This window comes from Mytilus californianus, unplaced genomic scaffold, assembly GCF_021869535.1.
Source record: "Mytilus californianus isolate M0D057914Y unplaced genomic scaffold, xbMytCali1.0.p SCAF_4, whole genome shotgun sequence".
NCBI lineage: Eukaryota > Metazoa > Mollusca > Bivalvia > Mytilida > Mytilidae > Mytilus > Mytilus californianus.
This window is the reverse complement of record NW_026262690.1, coordinates 2,129,127-2,150,861: the sequence shown is the minus strand read 5'-3', so window position 1 is coordinate 2,150,861 and position 21,735 is coordinate 2,129,127. Positions and strand designations below refer to the sequence as shown.

The 21,735-nt window shown below is 34.3% G+C and overlaps 2 protein-coding genes and 1 long non-coding RNA gene across 6 annotated transcripts in view; 1 reads left to right on the top strand and 2 right to left on the bottom strand.

Annotated features, from left to right (window-relative positions):
* LOC127737260 (uncharacterized) overlaps positions 1-21,735 on the bottom strand; it is a 249,379-nt gene that overhangs the window by 31,719 nt on the left and 195,925 nt on the right. The gene's annotated exons all lie outside the window — the stretch shown is intronic.
* On the top strand, positions 5,897-8,888 carry LOC127737267 (uncharacterized). The gene is made up of 2 exons (XR_007999327.1): positions 5,897-6,008; positions 8,805-8,888. It is a non-coding gene; the product is annotated as an uncharacterized LOC127737267 (long non-coding RNA).
* Positions 18,496-21,735, bottom strand: part of LOC127737252 (CD109 antigen-like) — a 55,010-nt gene continuing 51,770 nt past the window's right edge. For both annotated transcript variants that reach the window (XM_052247796.1, XM_052247795.1), the window contains exons 35-37: positions 20,517-20,619; positions 19,143-19,234; positions 18,496-18,677 (exon numbers count right to left, since the gene is read on the bottom strand). In XM_052247796.1, coding sequence (XP_052103756.1) covers positions 18,669-18,677; positions 19,143-19,234; positions 20,517-20,619 — 204 coding nt within the window. In that variant the 3' untranslated portion in view covers positions 18,496-18,668. The remainder of the gene's footprint in view (positions 18,678-19,142; positions 19,235-20,516; positions 20,620-21,735) is intronic.

The window sequence follows — 21,735 nt, the reverse complement described above, 5'->3', positions numbered from 1 at the left end:
CAATAAAAGCACAGACAACAATAATACAATTAAACATTACATAGAAAACTAACAACTGGGCATCACCAACCCCTCCAAAAAGTGGAAGTGAACTCCGGTGCTGTGATAACCGTCATGTTGCTCCAGTAAGTAAAAATGTGCCATAAGTCGTCGCTTTAGGTAATGTCACAATAGAGGGAAAGACGACGGTATTAATGAAGAGGACCGGGAATGAGTAAACCAGTTACTTTGTAGTAGGATACAAAACTTATGGTTTTGGATATCAATGTTGACCTACTAACATAATCAAAAGAAATTAGATAAAATCTATATTTTGCCTTTGTCTTCACAACCTTTATTTGAAGCAATGGATATCCCCACCGTCTATTGAAACAGGAAGAATTCACTATGGTTTTACCCCACCAAAATGGGATTCCAGTTATATTTTCGTTGAATTTAACATTTACGGAGAAAAGATAAGGATAGTTCACCATCCTAGCATTTTCTACTAAAGGCATACATCAAAGATAAAGAAACAATATCAGCTACAAGAAAAGCATTCAGATATCAGCATAGTTCATATTTGATAAGCCTGCAGATATCGGCATAGTTCATATTTTAAAAGCCAGCGGATATTGGCATAGTATATATTTGATAAGCCTGCAGATATCGCATTGTTTACATTTTAAAAGCCAGCAGATATCGAATAGTTTATATTTTTAAAGCCTGTAGATATCGCTTAGTTTATATTTGAAAAGGCTGCAGATATCGGCATAGTTTATATTTTAAAAGCCAGCAGATATCGGATAGTTTATATTTGATAAGCCTGCAGATATCGCATAGTTTATATTTTAAAAGCCAGCAGATATCGGAAAAGTTTATATTTTAAAAGTCAGCAGATATCGGATAGTTTATATTTGATAAGCCTGCAGATATCGCATAGTTAATATTTTAAAAGCCAGCAGATATCGGATAGTTTATATTTGATAAGCCTGCAGATATCGCATAGTTTATATTTTAAAAGCCTGCAGATATCGGATAGTGTATATTTGAAAAGCCTACAGACATCTCAATTTTAATATCAGTTTAAATATTAGTTTAGAATACAAATCAGACAAACCATTGTTACCTTAGAGTATAAAACTGCGCCGATTTCCTCTTCACAAATCGTACAAAGCGAATTCGATACTCTGTCACAAAGTCTACACTCTCCATTAGAACTGTAACTTACACTCCAACACTTACTGTTTGATATATATTTTTCAGCACATTGAATTTTAGATGCTGTGTTTAGAATTAAAAACGTGCTGTTAACTTTTACAACCATATTTGCCGTTGCGTAGTTAAATATTGTAATGGTAAATTCCTCAGTTAAAACTACACTGACAAAACTACACAGTAAATATAAATGTGTTATCATTTTCACGTGTCTCTAAAAATTGACAAGGTATCTTAATCGGAGCCAGGTCAACAAACACATGACGATAGAAATATTATTCCAGATATTGATATATAGATTCACCAAAAAATAAATCTACTAGATTTTAATGTAAAAGCCACGTGTTTCAAATTTAAATAATTACAAAATAACAGATTGAATTATGTAAAATCAACTACCGGCTTCATTGGTAAATACACGATTCAAATTATTCATGTTCGATCATGTAATTCCTTTTACATGTTCGGCTTTCAAAGCTGTGATTTCAAATGTTCTAGAATAAATTTGATCCAGAAAATCTTGTCGAATTACTGTGGTGGCTGGATAAGGCTAATTCGCCTTTCATATTCAATAGGGCGAAAACGCGAAAACGAAAAATAGTTTCACTTCTCGTTTTCGCGTTTTCGACAGCGCGTTTTCGTGTTTTTTGCTTTTTCTCGCTGTTGTCAATTCTCGTTTTTTTCGCGTTTTGTCAATTACTGCCCACTTCTGTCAATAATCTTTTATTTTTGATCTGATTGGATAATGATTAATGATTTGAAGATAACCTGACTGGAAAGTTTTATTTTCATGTACTATTAATTTTTACAACGAGTACTTACGTATGTAAACTATTTGGTAATGATAACGGGTAGCACTTATTTTATAACACATGATCACGCATAGGCTAAACGAAATTCCAACGCAAAATGATTTATACGATAATAAGTTACTAAGACTTATTTCATTTTCGATTTAAAATATCTTTAATGTATTTTAACAGAGACAGTAAATGCTCATGAATTATTCAAATTAATACAAATGATCATATTTTAACATACTGATACTTGCTGATAATGAATCAATAATTCTGTCTACAGAAACATCTGACTAATCGCCATTGCTTAACCACTTATATGGCAGAAGGATTTGATATTTATTTGTATTAACCACAAGATCCGAATACTTGTGAAACTAATGTACATTTACTACTAATTGACACTTTGGAGAACTGACACATTTTACAAAATTGACACTATGGAGAATTGACACTCTATGGAGAATTGACACTATGGAGAAATGACACTATAGAGAATCGACACTATGGAGAATTGAAACTATGGAGAATTGACACTTTATGGAGAATTGACACTTCAGAGATTTGGCAATCTATGGAGAATTGACACTCTATGGATAATTGACACTATGGAGAATTGACACTCTATGGAGAATAGACACTGGAGAATTGACACTCTATGGAAATAGACACTCTATGGAAAATTGACACTGTATGGAGAATTGACACACTATGAAGAGTTGACACTATGAAGAATTGACAATATGGAGAATTGACACTATAGAGAATTGACACTATGGAAAATTGACACTTTGGAGAATAGAAATGAATGTAAATCAAAATACACAGCAAACCCACTCATTAAAAGTTACAGGTTTTTTTTTAACTATCTATTCTAAATACTTTCTTAATCTCCAAACTCTCCAAAATACCATTTAAGTACGATTGATATATCAGTGGTTAATACATAAACATAAAGGAGATGAAAAGTCTTGTACTAGTACCTCATTAGCAACTAAACGACACAAAAATATCCAGATTTCAACATACTACCTTTAACAAAAACCACAATATAAAAGTATCTATATAATATGGCAATAACAAGAACAAAACAAAGTACTACTATATATAAGATATAGTGAAGACATTATGGTACCTTTTTGAGAATTGATGACTCATTTTCCCATCATATATTAGGCTATGAAATGAATTAGACATATATGCGCATACAACAGAATCTTTTCTCAAAAGAATATAAAAAGTGTTCTGTTGAAGAAAATAAATTGGCGCCCAGCAGACGTGCCTTCAGACCCAGAAAACTCAATGAAATATTCAGCTACATTCCTCAATTATGACCTCTTTCCAGTGATAACCGTATTAGATCTTTTTTGTCGCAGTGGGTTTCCCGTTAAGATTATTATCATGTTTACGTTGAATGTGCTTTTATTTACAAGTTCAACTCATATTCTTAAAACTCGTCTAAACTGGTTAACAAATGACCTAATGTTGGACATAGAAATTATAACAAATGAAAAAAAGCTCCTCAATACTTTGGAATAAACTACCAAATGAAATAAAACTATGTGAACATTTTGGTACTTTTAAAAGAAAATGTGTAGATTTTTTTTAACTATAAATGATATGTAACAACTCTCTAACTCTATCATGTCTTTTTAATGTTTGTGTATAATGTATCATTTTGCGTGAAAGTTTAATGGTATGTTCAAAAATTGTAATATTTGTAATACTTGTTCTGTATGTTTTTTTTTATGGCCTCAAGGTAGATTAGTGAATGCTAATTGAGTCACCCTATTTAAATAAAGTCATTTTTATTATTATTATTATTATTATTATTATTATTATTAGGTCTTTCCACTTTTCTGTGGAAAGACCTATTGTTTTTGTTCTGATTATTATTATTATTATTATTATTATTTTTTTTTTTTTTTCTTCCGCCAAATTTTGTTCTTGCGATAAATATTTGTTTCGCAATATGTCGCTTAGATATTTCTCATATTGTATCGTATAGTTTATGCGCTTTTAAATTTCACCCTGCTAAGCCGGACAATTATCTTTGTAAGAGTTATCTCCCTATTCACTGTTTATCAAGTGTGTGCATCTCCTTTGTAACAAAAAAAGATATGAACAAAATTCTTTTTCTAAATTGTTCGTTACATCCTCAGGAATTTTTGGCTAATTTGGATCGAAGCGATTCGATGAAATTTTATAGGAGTTATCTACCTTTATGAAATAAATTTGTCGTTATGTTTTTGTTACTCATAAACTGACAGCCGTATAAACCTATAGTCTTTTTATTTGAGGTCCTTGGATCCTTACTTCGAAAATGAGGTCAAGGTCAAAGTCAAGGTCATGTTCTGAATTTTGTCTTTTGCTTGTTTTTGCATTTTCTCCGATATTTTTAATGTTATATATTAAAGAACAAGTGCAAAATGTTTGTTATATTGTGATGAAGATATGATACATTTGGTCTGAGACAATCCAGCGACATCTTATTGGAGTTATTGCCCCTGAAATGTTTTATTTTAAGGTAAATTGATTATTACTTCATATTGGAACATGATAAAGCCATAAGATCTTTTGCAAAATGTTGGGTGACATATGACCTTGAAAAATGTCAACCGGAAGTGACCTTGAGTGAACCGGAAGTAGTCATTTTTGCACTTATTTCATGTAGAAGTACATAGAAACCATATATTTTTTGAATGGTCATACATTAATCTATCATTTGAGACCGGAAGTGATATTTTATAAACCGGAAATAGCATATTATCTCCCTTATTACAGGCATAAGTATATATAAACCATATATTTTTGGAATCAGTGTAAATTAAGCTATCATATGAGACCGAAAGTGACATTTCTAAACCGGAAGTAGCCAATTATCTCCCTTTTTACAGGCAAAAGTATATATAAACCATATATATTTGGAATCAGAGTAAATAAATCTATCATTTGAGACCGGAAGTGACATTTTTTAAACCGGAAGTAGCCAATTATCTGCTTTTTTACAGGCAAAAGTATATATAAACCATATATTTTTGGAATCAGTGTAAATAAAGCTATCATATGAGACCAGAAGTGACATTTTCTAAACCGGAAGTAGCCAATTATCTCCCTTTTTACAAGCAAAAGTATATATAAACCATATATTTTTGGAATCAGAGTAAACAAATCTATCATTTGAGACCGGAAGTGACATTTTTTAAACCGGAAGTAGCCAATTATCTGCCTTTTTTCAGGCAAAAGTATATATAAACCATATATTTTTGGAATCAGTGTGAATAAAGCTATTATATGAGACCAGAAGTGACATTTTCTAAACCGGAAGTTGACAATTATCTCCCTTATTTCAGGCAAAAGTCTAAAGAAACCATATGTTTATTGAATCAGTATGAAGAAACCTATGATTGGACGCCAATAGTAGCTTTGAGTAAACCAGAATTAGCTTCTCATCAATTATTTAGAAAATTGATGTGGAAAGACCTTCAATTGTTCTTTGAACAATTGGTTTTTAATTATTATTATTATTATTAGGTCTTTCCACTTTTCTGTGGAAAGACCTATTGTATTTGTTCTGATTATTATTATTATTATTATTTTTTTTTTTCCGCCAACATTTGAAATTTTTGTTTCGCAATATGTCGCTTAGATATTTCTCATATTGTATCGTATAGTTTATGCGCTTTTGAATTTCACCCTGCTAAGCCAAACAATTATCTTTGTAAGAGTTATCTCCCTATTCACTGTTTATCAAGTGTGTGCATCTCCTTCGTAACAAAAAAAAATATCGACAAAATTCTTTTTTCTAAATTGTTCGTTACATCCTCAGGAATTTTTGGCTAATTTGGATCGAAGCGATTCGATGAATTTTTATAGGAGTTATCTACCTTCATCAAATAAATTTGTCGTTATGTTTTTGTTACTCATAAACTGTAAGCCGTATAAACCTATAGTCTTTTTATTTAAGGTCCTTGGATCCTAACTTCGAAAATGAGGTCAAGGTCAAAGGTCAAGGTCATGTTCTGAATTTTGTCTTTTGCTTGTTTTTGCATTTTCTCCGATATTGTTAATGTTATATATGAAAGAACAAGTGCAAAATGTTTGTTATATTGTGATGAAGATATGATACATTTGGTCTGAGACAATCCAGCGACATCTTATTGGAGTTATTGCCCCTGAAATGTTTTATTCTAAGGTAAATGGATTATTACTTCATATTGGTTAATGATAAAGCCATAAGATCTTTTGCAAAATGTTGGGTGATATATGACCTTGAAAAATGTCAACCGGAAGTGACCTGGAGTGAACCGGAAGTAGTCATGTTTGCATTTATTTCATGTAGAAGTACATAGAAACCTTATATTTTTTGAATGGTCATACATTAATCTATCATTTGAGACCGGGAGTGATATTTTAAAAACCGGAAGTAGCATATTATCTCCCTTTTTACAGGCAAACGTATATATAAACCATATGTTTTTGGAATCAGTGTAAATAAAGCTATCATATGAGACCTGAAGTGACATTTTCCAAACCGGAAGTAGCCAATTATCTCCCTTTTTACAGGCATAAGTATATATAAACCATATATTTTTTGGAATCAGTGTAAATAAAGCTATCATATGAGACCGGAAGTGACATTTTCTAAACCGGAAGTTGACAATTATCTCCCTTATTTCAGGCAATAGTCTAGAAACCATATGTTTATTGAATCAGTATGAAGAAACCAATGACTGGACGCCAATTGTAGCTTTGAGTAAACCAGAATTAGCTTTTCATCAATTATTTAGAAAATTGATGTGGAAAGACCTTCAATTGTTCTTTGAACAATTGGTTTTTTATTATTATTATTATTTTTTTTTTCTTCCGCCAAATTTTGTTCTTGCGTTAAATGTTTGTTTCGCAATATGTCGCTTAGATATTTCTCATATTGTATCGTATAGTTTATGCGCTTTTAAATTTCACCCTGCTAAGCCGAACCATTTTCTTTGCAAGAGTTATCTCCCTATTCACTGTTTATCATGTGTGTGCATATCCTTCGTAACAAAAAAAGATATTGACAAAATTCTTTTTCTAAATTGTTTGTTACATCCTCAGGAATTTTTGGCTAATTTGGATCGAAGCGATCCAGTGAGATCTTAAAGGAGTTATCTGCCTTTACCAAATTAATTTGTCGTTATGTTTTTGTAACACGTAAACCGTAAGCCGTATAAAAAAAATTTGACCAAAATGTTAGTCGCGACATGATATAACTGGAAAGTTTTTGTCAAAATGGTACGCGTCATTGTTTTAGGGGTTCCATGCCACTGAAATAGTAAAATGAACAAAATGAACTAATTATAGCCTCAAACTTTGCAACTATCATGATGTATACATGCATCTTATCTTAATTTATCAACCAAGGTCCACCATCCTCCACTTCCCTCCCCCCTCCCCTCCCTCTCTTTTTTTTTTTTTTTTTCCTTCTACTTTGAGGAATCCCGTTTCGCCTTGAAGTTCAGTCCTGTACATTTGACTGTAAAAATGCAATCCTTCTGATGTACAAACTTCTTAAATAGAAATTCATTCCTGCAAAAATCGGCTCCAATTCATGTTCCCGTTAGACGCGGTCCGCTTGATTGAGAAATAAAATTCAATGACGTAGAAAAATCGTAAATATTGCTAAAATCTCCTACAATCAAATGTTTTAATCATGCATTAAAATACAAATCTGTGCTCCCGTAAACATGTGTGCGTAAGATGCATGCATGATCCGTTATCAATGACCTGTAAATAATAAAACCAATAGTGATGGTGTTTCTCCGATCAATACACATGTGCTCTGTTCAACGGTCTCCCCTGAAAAGAAATTAATATTCTAACTCCAGACATATATATTCGAGCGTCACGTGACTTCAAAACTTAATCACGCGCGCGGACCTAAAATTAGAATAAAACATTCGAGATCCATATCCAAATATGGAAAGTGAAACTTCAAAGACAAAATGTTACTCATTTTTTTTCTTCCTACAAGTTGAAACAAAATGTACACACAACACATAAAAGAAACCATGAAGTATCAGTTCTCGTAGCAAATAGAGAAAATTAGAAAAAAAAGAAGATGTTAGGATTTTTATTTATTAGGAAATCCCGAAGCTGTCCGTTTGGGAGTGCTGGATATACAAGTACGCAGCCTCGTCAGAATATGAACGTCAAGTCCGATGCCTCGCATAGAGAGAGTGTCATGCAAACTTTCAATCAATCAATCAATCAATCAATCAATCAATCAATCAATCAATCAATCAATCAATCAATCAATCGACCAACCAACCAATCATGTTTCGGAGGGGAAAGACCGTTTAACAATTGTTTTTAAAACAATTGATTTATATTTATTATTATTTTTTTTTTTCTTCCGCCAAATTTTGTTCTTGCGATAAATGTTTGTTTCGCAATATGTCGCTTAGATATTTCTCATATTGTATCGTATAGTTTATGCGCTTTTAAATTTCACCCTGCTAAGCCGAACCATTTTCTTTGTAAGAGTTATCTCCCTATTCACTGTTTATCATCTGTGTGCATCTCCTTCGTAACAAAAAAAGATATCGACAAAATTCTTTTTACAAATTGTTCGTTACATCCTCAGGAATTTTTGGCTAATTTGGATCGAAGCGATTCGATGAAATTTTATAGGAGTTATCTACCTTTATCAAATAAATTTGTCGTTATGTTTTTGTTACTCATAAACTGTAAGCCGTATAAACCTATAGTCTTTTTATTTAAGGTCCTTGGATCCTATCTTCGAAAATGAGGTCAAGGTCAAAGGTCAAGGTCATGTTCTGAATTTTGTCTTTTGCTTGTTTTTGCATTTTCTCCGATATTTTTAATGTTATATATTAAAGAACAAGTGCAAAATGTTTGTTATATTGTGATGAAGATATGATACATTTGGTCTGAGACAATCCAGCGACATCTTATTGGAGTTATTGCCCCTGAAATGTTTTATTTTAAGGTAAATTGATTATTACTTCATATTGGTACATGATAAAGCCATAAGATCTTTTGCAAAATGTTGGGTGACATATGACCTTGAAAAATGTCAACCGGAAGTGGCCTTGAGTGAACCGGAAGTAGTCATTTTTGCACTTATTTCATGTAGAAGTAAATAGAAACCATATATTTTTTGAATGGTCATACATTAATCTATCATTTGAGACCGGAAGTGATATTTTATAAACCGGAAGTAGCATATTATCTCCCTTTTTACAGGCAAAAGTATATATAAACCATATATTTTTGGAATCAGTGTGAATAAATCTATCATATGAGACCGGAAGTGACATTTTCTAAACCGGAAGTAGCCAATTATCTCCCTTTTTACAGGCAAAGGTATATATAAACCATATATTTTTGGAATCAGTGTAAATAAAGCTATCACATGAGACCGAAAGTGACATTTTCTAAACCGGATGTTGACAATTATCTCCCTTATTTCAGGAAAAAGTCTATAGAAACCATGTTTATTGAATCAGTATGAAGAAACCTATGATTGGACGCCAATAGTAGCTTTGAGTAAACCAGAATTATCTTCTCATCAATTATTTAAAAATTGATGTGGAAAGACCTTCAATTGGTCTTTGAACAATTGGTTTTTAATTATTATTGTTATTATTATTATTATTATTATTATTATTAAATAGATGAAGAGATTGAAAGAAAGATTATTGACATATATATAAAAAAAAGTTTCCTTGTATAGTCGTGTGACTGAATGATCTGAATGTGGTGATCAACACACACGCACGCACATATGTTTTCTTCTTTTTTCCTATCTGGCTTATTTAGCTCACTTGGCTTGAAAGGCAAGTGCGAGCTATTGTCATCACTTATCAACTGAATCAGATAGAGAGAAACTTAATAGCCAAAAATGATCATTTAGACAAGATCTGCAAATGAGTTAAATTGTCTACGTTTTAAAGCTAGCCGAACCTTCCACTTGTATGACAGTTGTTTATAACTATGCCTTTTTGAAAAAATTGCAAGAGCAACCCAAAACAGATATAATTGGTTAACGTGACAATAATCGGAATCCAGCAGCCAAAATTGTGTAAACAATCCGAACAAACGTAAAAGAAATCTATCATGGACGCCAACAAAATAAGTTTTTGTAGTTGCTTGTAGATAGATATAAGAAGATGTGGTATTAGTGCCAATGAGACAACTCTCCATCCAAGTCAAAATTTATAAAAGTAAACCATTATAGGTCAAAGTACGGTCTTCAACACGGAGCCTTGGCTGCTCACACCGAACAGCAAGCTATAAAGGGCCCCAAAAATTACTAGTGTAAAACCATTCAAACGGGAAAACCAACGGTCTAATCTATATAAAAAACGAGAAACGAGAAACACTTATGAACCACATCAACAAACGACAACTTCTGAACATCAGATTCTTGACTTAGGACAGGTGCAAACAATTGCAGCGGGTTTAAACGTTTTAATGGTTCCAAACCTTCACCCTTATCTGAAACAATAGTGTAACATCACAACATATAAAAACACACTAGAGTATAGTAAGACATAATGACATATACTCTTTTTCTGATAAAGTACATATTAAGTCAAATATAAAAACAAGGGTACACAAAATAAAAATAACAATATAAAAACGTCATGCGTTCAAATCGCACCTCTGGAGCCACCTGTATCAGGAACGCCTAACGCCAAATACCAGAAATTTAGATGCACATATACCAAGTCACGTGTAGAGTCATACGACCAAAAGTAACATAATATTATAAACAAAAATAAAGGAAACGCTGTAAAATTTATGAAATAATACACAACGTCAGCATCTAGAATCTATAACTCAAGACCATCCTGTATTATTTGTGAAGTTGACACCCAATATTTATCTATTTAGTATATGAACCTTCCTTTCTGAGAAAAAAGACAAGACGATCTTTGACAAAACCCTTTTGCGCAGACACCGATGACGTTTTACAAAGTCTGAATGGCATTTGCAAGCTCTTGAATATCGTATGAGTTGAGAAATATATACTTCATACACAGATGAAGTTGGTATATTGCTGCTAAGTTGAGGAAAATTGATGATTTCAAAATTGAAATCGTCTCGTTTGTCATAGACTCTGTTACAAAGATGACCGCTTGAGTCAGATTCGAGGTATATGTGTAATCATTTTGTTGTTATAATCACTAGTTTAGGAGGATATATTAATGGGAATCAATCAGAAAAAAAATCGATTGGTAATAGAGAGAACATCATGAAAAGGTCGACAAGGAGAGCCACACACTTGGTACCTCCAAATTCAACAAATATGTTGGCAATAAGAAACTTCAACTTACTGATAGTTTGTTGTGCGGTGTAGCATATTTTATTCTCGGGTTTATTTTTAACAAAATATGTGGAATTGTTAATCAAAAGTCATTTTAAAACAAATACTCGTAAATCAATTTATCCACAATTTTATGATCAAATAGAAAATTCATGAAGTGGAAAATTTTATGGTCAAGTTTAATTATGATTTAATTTAGAAAATTATCTTCTTAAATTATTTCAAAGAAAACGAGTTATAAACAAAACTAATGTGTTGTAATTTGAAAATGCCTATAGAAACGGGACGATAGAGAAACAAACCAAAAGAAGAAAGAATATGCCATTTCTGTCATATTGATATTAATACTGATTAACATTTTCTTTTTAAGTGTCAGTCTCCGAAAGTATAAACATATTCCCATTTACTTGGTATTCAATTCCTAAAAATATTATAGGGTTATTAACACTTTATATTGTAACTGTTTAAAATAAATATATATCATTGCTCAAGAACATTTCATTCATTGACTGCATGTTTGTATTCCTTTCGTCATACTCAACGTTGTATTGTTTTGTATGTATATATTTAATTATTGTATTACCCTTGTTTAATATATGGAACAATGCCATAGTCAATTAAAATTTGCTGTTACAAAATTTTGGGAATTATTTCAAATTGGGGAATATATCTGCCTGATGTAAAGCTGTGATTCCTTGCCTGACTTTTTCTATTGTTTTTGTCCTTTTAGGTTTTATATCTCCCTCATGCAAAGCTGTGATTCCTTGCCCGACTTTTTCTATTGTTTTTGTCCTTTTAGGTTTTATATCTCCCTCATGCAAAGCTGTGATTCCTTGCCCGACTTTTTCTATTGTTTTTGTCCTTTTAGGTTTTATATCTCCCTCATGCAAAGCTGAGATTCCTTGACCGACTTTTTCTATTTTTTTTGTCCTTTTAGGTTTTATATCTCCCTCATGCAAAGCTGTGATTCCTTGTCCGACTTTTTCTATTTTTTATTAAGTTGTGGATTATCAGATATTTTGGCCTCAGGTAGACCAAAAAGACATTTATTGTCGAAATGCTCATTTGGTGCATAAAGATTGGCTCCGTTAATGGTATCAAAGTCGTGTTCACATTGCGCTACACTCGGCGTGCTGTTACATGTTGTGTCTATGTACGTTCCCATTGATAAAAACCAATTTTTACATAAAGTTTAAATCAGGTTTTACTTACATGCAGTCGATAATGATCGTAGATCTTGTGTGGAATAAAGTCATATGATACTTCAAATTGAAACAAAAGGTATAAATGTTTTATAACTTGAATACCTAAGTTTTGCTTTAAAAACAATTGTACGTGGACTTTCTTGTAAACGAAAATCAAATTTTTAGAATTAAAATTTAAATACTACACCTTCATAAATTTAGATAAACAGAATTTAACGAAGCGCTGAATCCCCCTCACTAGGAGGAGGAAAAACAGCCTGTTGAGCAGCAACTAAAGGTCATAAAGAATAGAGGTTGTCACAATGAAGAGGCATAGAGCGTAAATAGTGGTTATAAAAGGCACTATCTGACCTCCAAAAACTAGCTGACATGATTTCAAAAGTCGGAAACTGAAGAACCTTCAAGACTAAACCTAAGTCCCAAGAAGCAACCAAACGCCTTTGACTAGGTTTATTAAGGCAAAAGTTTTTAATCAACAAGGACAAAAACTCATTATCACCAAAATCTGAGCCTCTTGAAAGACATATAGCTCTGGCTATGGCAGATCTATTTCCCTTTATAGTAGACGGAGTGTAACCTTTTTCTTCAAAAAGATAAAAGAAAAAATCCCCTTACTGTTGCACAGTAACTGAGAGAGGATCAATCTGTTTCGACTGACACCAAGAACAGAAAATTGACCATTTGGAGTCATAAACGGCTCCTGTAGATTGCCTGACTGACAGTAACCAAGCGTGCAGATGGAGATTTTCTAGACCCTGATGAATCTTTCTTCCCTTGAACTGAGAAAGTAGATCGTCCCTTAGAGGAAGTCGACACGGCTTTGCACAACACAGAAGAAGTAGTTCTGGGAACCAAGACTGTCTTGGCCAAGCTGGAGCAATAAAAATGGTCTTGCAAAGATCCCTCTGAATTTTGTGCAATATCTTGGGAAGAAGACGAAAGGGGGGAAACATGTAACTGAACATTCCTTTCCAAGATAGGGTCATAGCATCTACCTTTTCGTCTGTAATGGGGGAAATGTAAGTCTCCAACTTGTGATTCAGACTAGTGGCAAAAAGTGGCAAAAAGATCTATATGAGGACGATCCCAACGAAGAGTGATCTCCTGAAACACTGATGGATGAAGTTTCCATTCTGTGTTCACTGGAACACGCGAACGGAAAAAAGCATTTGCCAGAAGATTTTGACTGCCTAGAACATGTCTCACTGACAGAATTATATCGAGACTGTGACACAGAAGAAGAATTTCCTTGCTCAGAAGATACAGAGAAAAGGAATGAATTCCCTCTTGATTCTGAAGATCAGCCATTACTGTGGAGTTGTCCGTGGCAACCAGAAGTGACTGACCCTGAATCAAAGCTTGAAAACAAAGGAGAGACAGTAAGACAGCTCTCATCCCTAGGAGATTGATGTGTTACTCCAACGGAGCACCTGACCAAAGACCTGAAGCTGTTCTGCCCTCTAGATAAGCTCCCTAACCCATCAAGCTTGCATCTGTGATAGAGATAGAATGGGGTCTGGAGGATCCAACAAAACTCCCTTCAGAAGATATTTCTCCTGAAGCCACCACCGAAGAAACAACCGAGGAAGAATTGGAACAGGTGCCTCTCACAGATACCACTGAATTGGACGAATGTGTAGACGTCCTAGTGGAATGACGTCCATGATTGAAATCAAGAAACTCACCAGCTGAAGAAATAGACGATCTGGGACAGTTGAAAACTGCATCAGAGCACTGACTAACTAATTTATCTTGATTACCTTCTCTTCTGGAGGAAGATCTAGATCCATATCTGTCCGAAAATGTTCTCCCATGGAAATTAAATTCTGACTGGGAATTATCTCTGATTTTTCCAAAGAAATAAAAAAAAAACCCAGTCTCAGGAGTAATTGGATAGCCAAATCGGTGTGTTCCTCCAGAAGAGATCGGCAATAATTCTTGAGAATCGTCTAGGTAGGAGTGAATGAATACCGCCTGGGTATGAAGATAAGACACCACAGTCTGAAAAATCCTGATAAAACTAGGGGAGCAGTAGAAAGGCCAAAAGATATAGCCTTGAAACTGTACACTTTGTCTGCCCGAACCAGTATCAGGAAATGACGAAACTTGAGAGAAATCGGGATGTGAAAATAAGCATTCATCAAATCTAGAGAGGTCGTCCAAATTCCTGAATGAAGTGTCGACCTTATTGACCTGTTGGTTTCCATTTTGAAATGTGGGACCACCAGATACTGATTCAGAACAGAAAGGTCTAGAACCGGTCTATTTTTTCGTTCTTCTTTTGAACCAAGAACAGCCGGGAATAAAACCCTAGATAAAAAGGAGGATTTACCTCCTCCAACACACCCTCATGAATTAGAATGTTCACTTCGTCTTGTAACAACGGATTCTTTTGAGAATCCTTTGTCACTGACAGATTGATTGGAACAGGAGAAAGAGGAGGCTGTTCCAAAAACTGAAGCTCCAATCCCCTCCGTAAAATTGAAAGTATCCACTTGTCTGAAGTTATCAAAGACCATTGATCTAGAAAGTGGGAAAGCCTGCCCTTCACTGGAAGATGAGGAAGAAGAGTTGTATAGTTTTCCTCTTCCAGTGGGGATGGATTTAACGGAGGGGACAATACATAACTTACCCTGCATCTTACCCTTTACAACTTTGGCTTTCTTGCCACCTGAAAGGTTAGGACGAGAAACAGATGATCTCTTCACAGGCTGTGAAAAAGAAGAGGAAGAAGAAGCCTTGGGCTGATGAGAGGAAGAAGGCTTGTTAATCTGAGTAGTCTTGACAAATCTTTTCCCATCAGTGAACTTAACATCCACCTTGACAACAGGAGGAGCCTTATTCACCTCCTCTTATAGTTGATCCAAGGAAACAGAGAACAACTTGTCCTTAGACAGAGGAGAACTTAGAAGTCTCTCCTGGAAAGCTTCAGAGACAGTCGATAATACAAGAATCTCCTCTCTCTTACCAAGAGTAAAATTGGCCAAAGTGCCAAGAAAAAGGAATTGAGACATTCCAAGACTCTTGTCTACTTGTAGAAGCATAGACTTCAAGTCTGAAAATTCCTCCCCTTTGTCCTTTAAAAGAGACCTAGCTGCCGCCAAATAGTGTTCAGCTGTCTCAAGAACATAAGTTAGAAACCTCAGATTATTTTCCGACTTTACATATGAAGACTGAACCTAATAAAACAGAATAAGCCTTATCACAGATAGGAGCCGACATACCCAAGGAAGATCCATGAATCTCATAGTCCTTAGATCTGCATTTCCCTGGGTAAAAGGCAGGTCCGAAACCAGATAACTTACTACCACCAGTTTTGCTAGTGTTAGCATGGTTCTCAGCCAAAGACGAGTTAACAAAAGTCAAAGCTGTTGTGAAATGACCCGAATCTGAAAACGAGTGATACCCCTTTAAATCTGGCTTGACTAAACCAGAGCAAGCCATAAAATATGAAGGGGCAGACGAAACCCTTGGTAAAGAAGACATGGGCATATCCGTCATATCCCTTCGAATGGAATAAACTAGACTCCTAAGACATTCAAAGGGGTTGCCTGAAGATGGCTCCTTAGAAATCATAGCATCTCCCTCTGTGCCCCCAACACTGTCAACATCAGAAGAAGCACCTTGGTCTTCAAGTTACCTTCTTGGCTTCTGGAAGCCAAGAAAACATAATCATCTTCCACCAGTTGTCTAGAAGGTCTTGGAGGATCCTGTGGAGGATCCTGAGACAAACCCCTAGACTCCATAAGGAGAAGCCTGTTACCAAACTCAATGAATTTTGCGTTAACAGATGCTTGCATCTTATGGATAGAAGTGGTAAGAGTCCTCATCTCATCCTTAAAAGAGGATGATTCTGAAGACGGCTTTCCACCGAACCCCTGACCAGACCAGACTGACTGAGCCAAATACGGATCGAAGGGCTGAGGATAAGGAGGCAAGTTGGGCATACCCATAGGCATGGGAGGGACGGAAAAATTCATAGGCCACCAAATCCTGGAAAAGGGTTCACTCCTGAAGCCAGCTGGTAGCGTCTCCTGCATACTTGTCGTGCAAGAAACAGGAGACATTGTTATCTCAGCAGGCCTAGTTACGGTATGAGATACCCTGCTAGGGCTAGATAAACCTCAACTGACTAGCAACAGAAGTGAAAGGTAAAGTCCTGACAGGGTCTGGGTCCTGTTCCAGACTTAAACCAGAAACACCAGTTTATACCAGTTTATACCTCTATCCCAAAACTCATCCGAATGAGTGGCCGAACGCCAAGTGGACAACAAACCACTTGTGTGTGTGTGTCACTTACCTCTTGCGTTGACGAAATTGGTGTTCTATCAACCATTATTCAGATAGATTAAATTAAATTATATAACCTGAATAAAACAAATTAATATTACAAATTACTATTACAAAATAATAAATAGCTATAATTTTTCTATTAAGAAAAAACGTGGTTTTGAAAAAAACGTTTTCCTTCTCAGAGAAAGCGTGCAGCATAAACCATAGAACCGGAAAAAATGATAAAGGGTTATGGCGCGCATGCGTCAGGTGGGAGAGGTTGTCACTGGGGTACGGTTCTTTTTTCTGGCTGGTTTCCGGTTGAATAATGCAGCGAGTGGACTGATATCTAAATTTATGAAGGTGAGGTATTTAATGTAATAAAACCCTTTATCTGATCAAAATCTTCAGAAATGTACTACTATTGAATTATTGTCTTCCCGTACTCTGATTCGCAGATATTTGCCCATTAGAACTTCGGCTACCGCACAGCGCAAGTGCGAGGAGAGAACCGGGATGAAATAATGTAAATAAAGGCGCACTTTTGGGTTCAGTCAATTGCAACTGATTTTTAGAGTTTGTTCTTATGTTATGCTGTAATACCACTGTCTAATAAAATATGTTTAAAATCTAAATACCCCTGTCCCAGGTTAGGGGAGGATTGGGCACCCTCATTCTTTATGTGCCTGTCCAAAGTCAGGAACCTTTAGTTGAGTGGTTGTCATATTTGTTTTTCGTAAAAGTTTTTCTTGTACAGTGGATGTTGTTAACTTTCAAGAAGGTGGCTGCACGGCAGATGTAAAAAATGCTTACACGCTTCAACTCGACATTATCAAGCTGCAGATCAAATATAAAGCCATTTCCTTCCACAGAAGCCAAGAAAAGTTTAACAAAAATATTTATCCAAGGTCTTTCGGACGGACGGAGTGGAGCGGTTATTAGACCTGCATTCGCCTTTTGCGACGCATGTAAAACATACAAAAATACAGAATGACTTGATACTAATAAAAGAGTATCCTTTTTCGTCCTATCTATCAGAACACAGTATCTTTTTTATGAAATCTTTCGAAAGTTTACTTTTACTCCTGTATACATAGTTTCAATATTCTACAAATGTGGTGTAAGATATTCCCTTTTCTACAAATGTTGTGTAAACTATTCCCTTTTCTACAAATGTGTTGTTAACAAATCCATTTTCTACAAACGTGGTGTAAAATATTCCCCTTTTCTACACATGTGGTGCGAACTATTCCCTTTTCTACAAATGTGGTGTAAACTATTCCGCTTTTCTACAAATGTGGTGTAAACTATTCCCCTTTTCTACAAATATGGTGTAAACTATTTCCCTTTTCTACAAATGTGGTGTAAACTATATGATTGTTACAATGCATTTTACATAGTCTACAAATGTGGTGTAAACTATTCCCCTTTTCTACAAATGTGGTGTAAACTATTCCCCTTTTTCTATAAATGTGGTGTAAACTATATGATTGTTACAATGCATTTTACATAGTCTACAAATGTGGTGTAAACCATTACCCTTTTTTACAAATGTGGTGTGAACTATTCCCTATTCTACACATGTGGTGTAAACTATATGATTGTTACAATGCATTTTACATAGTCTACGAATGAGGAAGATCAAACAATCGTGATTATGTTTATTGAAATAAAGACATTAAGACACGAATGTTAATACATAGAAATATTTTCAGGTTCATTCTTAAAAACACACAATACATACAAGAGAAACGAAAAATTCACCTTTTATCGGACTTCTTCAAATAAAATACAGTATTTATATAAAGTAAAAAAAAAAGTCATACAAGTTAGGAATTCCTCTGGAAAGCAAGTGTTGTCAAATCATCGCTTCTGAAAATTAAAATTTTGAACAAAATCATTATAATGTCAAATCAATTTTATATATCGTATTGTTCAAAGATAAAATTTAGTTCAAATGATTTTTAAAGATTAATTTATAACAAAAATAAGAAGATTTAGTAAGATTGCCAATCAGCAATTTCGTTTAAAAGCGCTATAGAGCTTATGTTTTGTAGTTTGTAACTATACCGAATCTAGATAAAGCCTTCATATTCGTATGAGACAACTGACGTAGAAGTTAAAAACTAAAGGTCACCGTATATATTCCAACACATGAATAAATCACAGAAAGCATCTGGAAATGAATACAACTACAATATCTCTTCTTTTCAGCTGAAAAGTAGATTTTCTTATTTATTTTGGTGTTTTATATTTTCTTTCTTTCTTGAGTTTAGAAATTCGTATTTATATCCTTTATATAGAATACTTTATTCATTAATTATTGATATTTATTACCTTGACTTCTACACAATTGTCAGGACCACATACTTCTATGATGGTGGCGGAAGACAGGGCTTTTGATTGGTAAGTCTTTATGACCTCATTACCTAAATGTAAATGTATGATTAGTAATGTTCATATCAGTTCCGTTTCTTTCATTTCAAAATAGACGTATATTAACATGATTGAGGCTTCATTTGCAAGAGGTATTTGCCGATTGGTGATTTTTACCTATCTGGTATTAGAAACGTTTCCTTTCAAAAATTTGCTCCTCTAGAACCAATCTCTTAAACACATATCAGCAAGTAAAGTACTATGAGCATGATGAGGATGCTTTAAGTAATAACATACATAAATGATGCTTACTTAAGGTTTGTTTGAACATTTGTTTATTATGTATAATATGCTGGTGTTATGGCGTTAAATATAGATTTTACTTCTGCATCTAAGTGTGACACCGCATCTCTCCTCTGGAGATATTTACCTTAAAATTAAAAACTCGAGTCATGACGTGTATTTTAGGAGAATTTAAAAGTCGGGATGGAGAAATATTTGATCGCATTTAACAGGGTGCGGACGTTGTTTCTATAATGATTGTTTAGACTATATGAAGGCACAATTGATCATTTTTAAAGGTAAATGAGCTGAAAAAGATCGTGTTCCTTATAGGAAATGTCATTAATCATGGTGGTCTTTTTTTCGTGACGTCAATATCAGACAAAAGCAGCAAGAAAATTAGACGTCATAATTGAATTTATACCAAGCGAATCACAAGGACCTTGATTATAAATAATATACAACATTTCAAGCAAAGTCAAAAGTGGCTAAATATAAGATAAGTGCTTTTCCTGCTCTGGTCCTTAATATACGGTCTCAAATGCACATTTTTATAACAGATTTATAGTTAAATGGGAAAAGCTGAGAATTCAAAATCAAACGAGTAGTCCTCATTTATTCAAGTATTTATACATCATTGACTATAAATGTTTTTGGGTTTGAGTGTTAAGCAAAATCCAGAAAAGCACTTTGAACGCACATATTTTTATTGTTATATTTGATATATTTTTTTCATGCGCCTGTCAAGTTGGAAACTCGTTAGTGTGTCGTTTGATATATCTTATTTGTTTTGTTTTGGTTTTATAGGAATCTTGGTATTGATGGCAGTTATTTGATATACTGACCAATTTAATCTCCACTCTAGGCGATTAAGAACATGCAGGAAGGGATGAATGCCTTATGTTGTGTGTTACAGGATTTTGCTTTGGGCCGGACCTTTCTCATTGTACATTCGCTAGGAAATCAATAGTAAAGGTTGCATATTGGAAATTGAGATTGATAGGCACTATAATGTTAGATATTATTCATGTTTGATTATTCGCTTTAACTTACTTGGTTCATTGTGCTCTCTCAGCTTGATAGGTACAGGTCTGTGTCGAGCTACTAAGGCAACTCTCCTTATATCTACTTCAATACACATTTGTGTGGACAAAATCTGTTAAAATGAAATTAATATACGTTTTTAACAATTTGAAGTGTACATAGTAAAACGAATAGGTCGTACTGACAACTCATAACACAGACGAGCATACAACGTAAGGAACAAGAAATGTAAATCAAATCAATATAACACAGACGGGCATAACACGTGTGCACCAAGAAATGTAAATCAAAACAATATGCTGTTAATTGATGTTAAGGCAACTGAAGTATATGACGATCCTGAAGGTGGAGAAATTGTTTTGGCAACTGAAGTATATGACGACACTGAAGGTGGAGAAATTGTTTTGGTAACTGAAGTATATGACGATCCTGAAGGTGGAGAAATTGTTTTGGTAACTGAAGTATATGACGATCCTGAAGGTGGAGAAATTGTTTTGGTAACTGAAGTATATGACGATCCTGAAGGTGGAGAAATTGTTTTGGTAACTGAAGTATATGACGATCTTGAAGGTGGAGAAATTGTTTTAGTAACTGAAGTATATGACAATACTGAAGATGGAGGAATTGTTTTGGTAACTGAAGTATATGACGATCCTGAAGGTGGAGAAATTGTTTTGGCAACTTAAGTAACTGACGATCCTGAAGGTGGAGAAATTGTTTTGGTAACTGAAGAAAATTACGATCCTGAAGGTGGAGAAATTGTTTTGGTCACTGAAGTATACGACGATCCTGAAGGTGGAGAACTGTTTTGGTAACTGAAGTACTGTAAACCAACTTATTTTCGCGGATACTTTATTTCGCGTTCACCCCTTTCTAGACCACTTCACGGCGATATAATTTTGCGATTTTCAAATTAACTTGATGTATTTTAATCAGGGAAGATCAAAGTTTTTCATATTCGCTACGATTTATTTTCGCGTTATTTTTCTTATCGCGAAAGTCGCGAAAATAAATCGTTCGCGAAAATTAGTTGGTTTACAGTATATGACGATCCTGAAGGTGGAGAAATTGTTTTGGTAACGTTTTGGCAACTGAAGTATATGACGATCCTGTAGGTGGAGAAATTATTTTGGTAACTGAAGTATATGACGATCCTGAAGATGGAGAAATTGTTTTGGTAACTGAAGTATATGACGAGTCTGAAGGAGGAGAATTGTTTTTGGCAAAT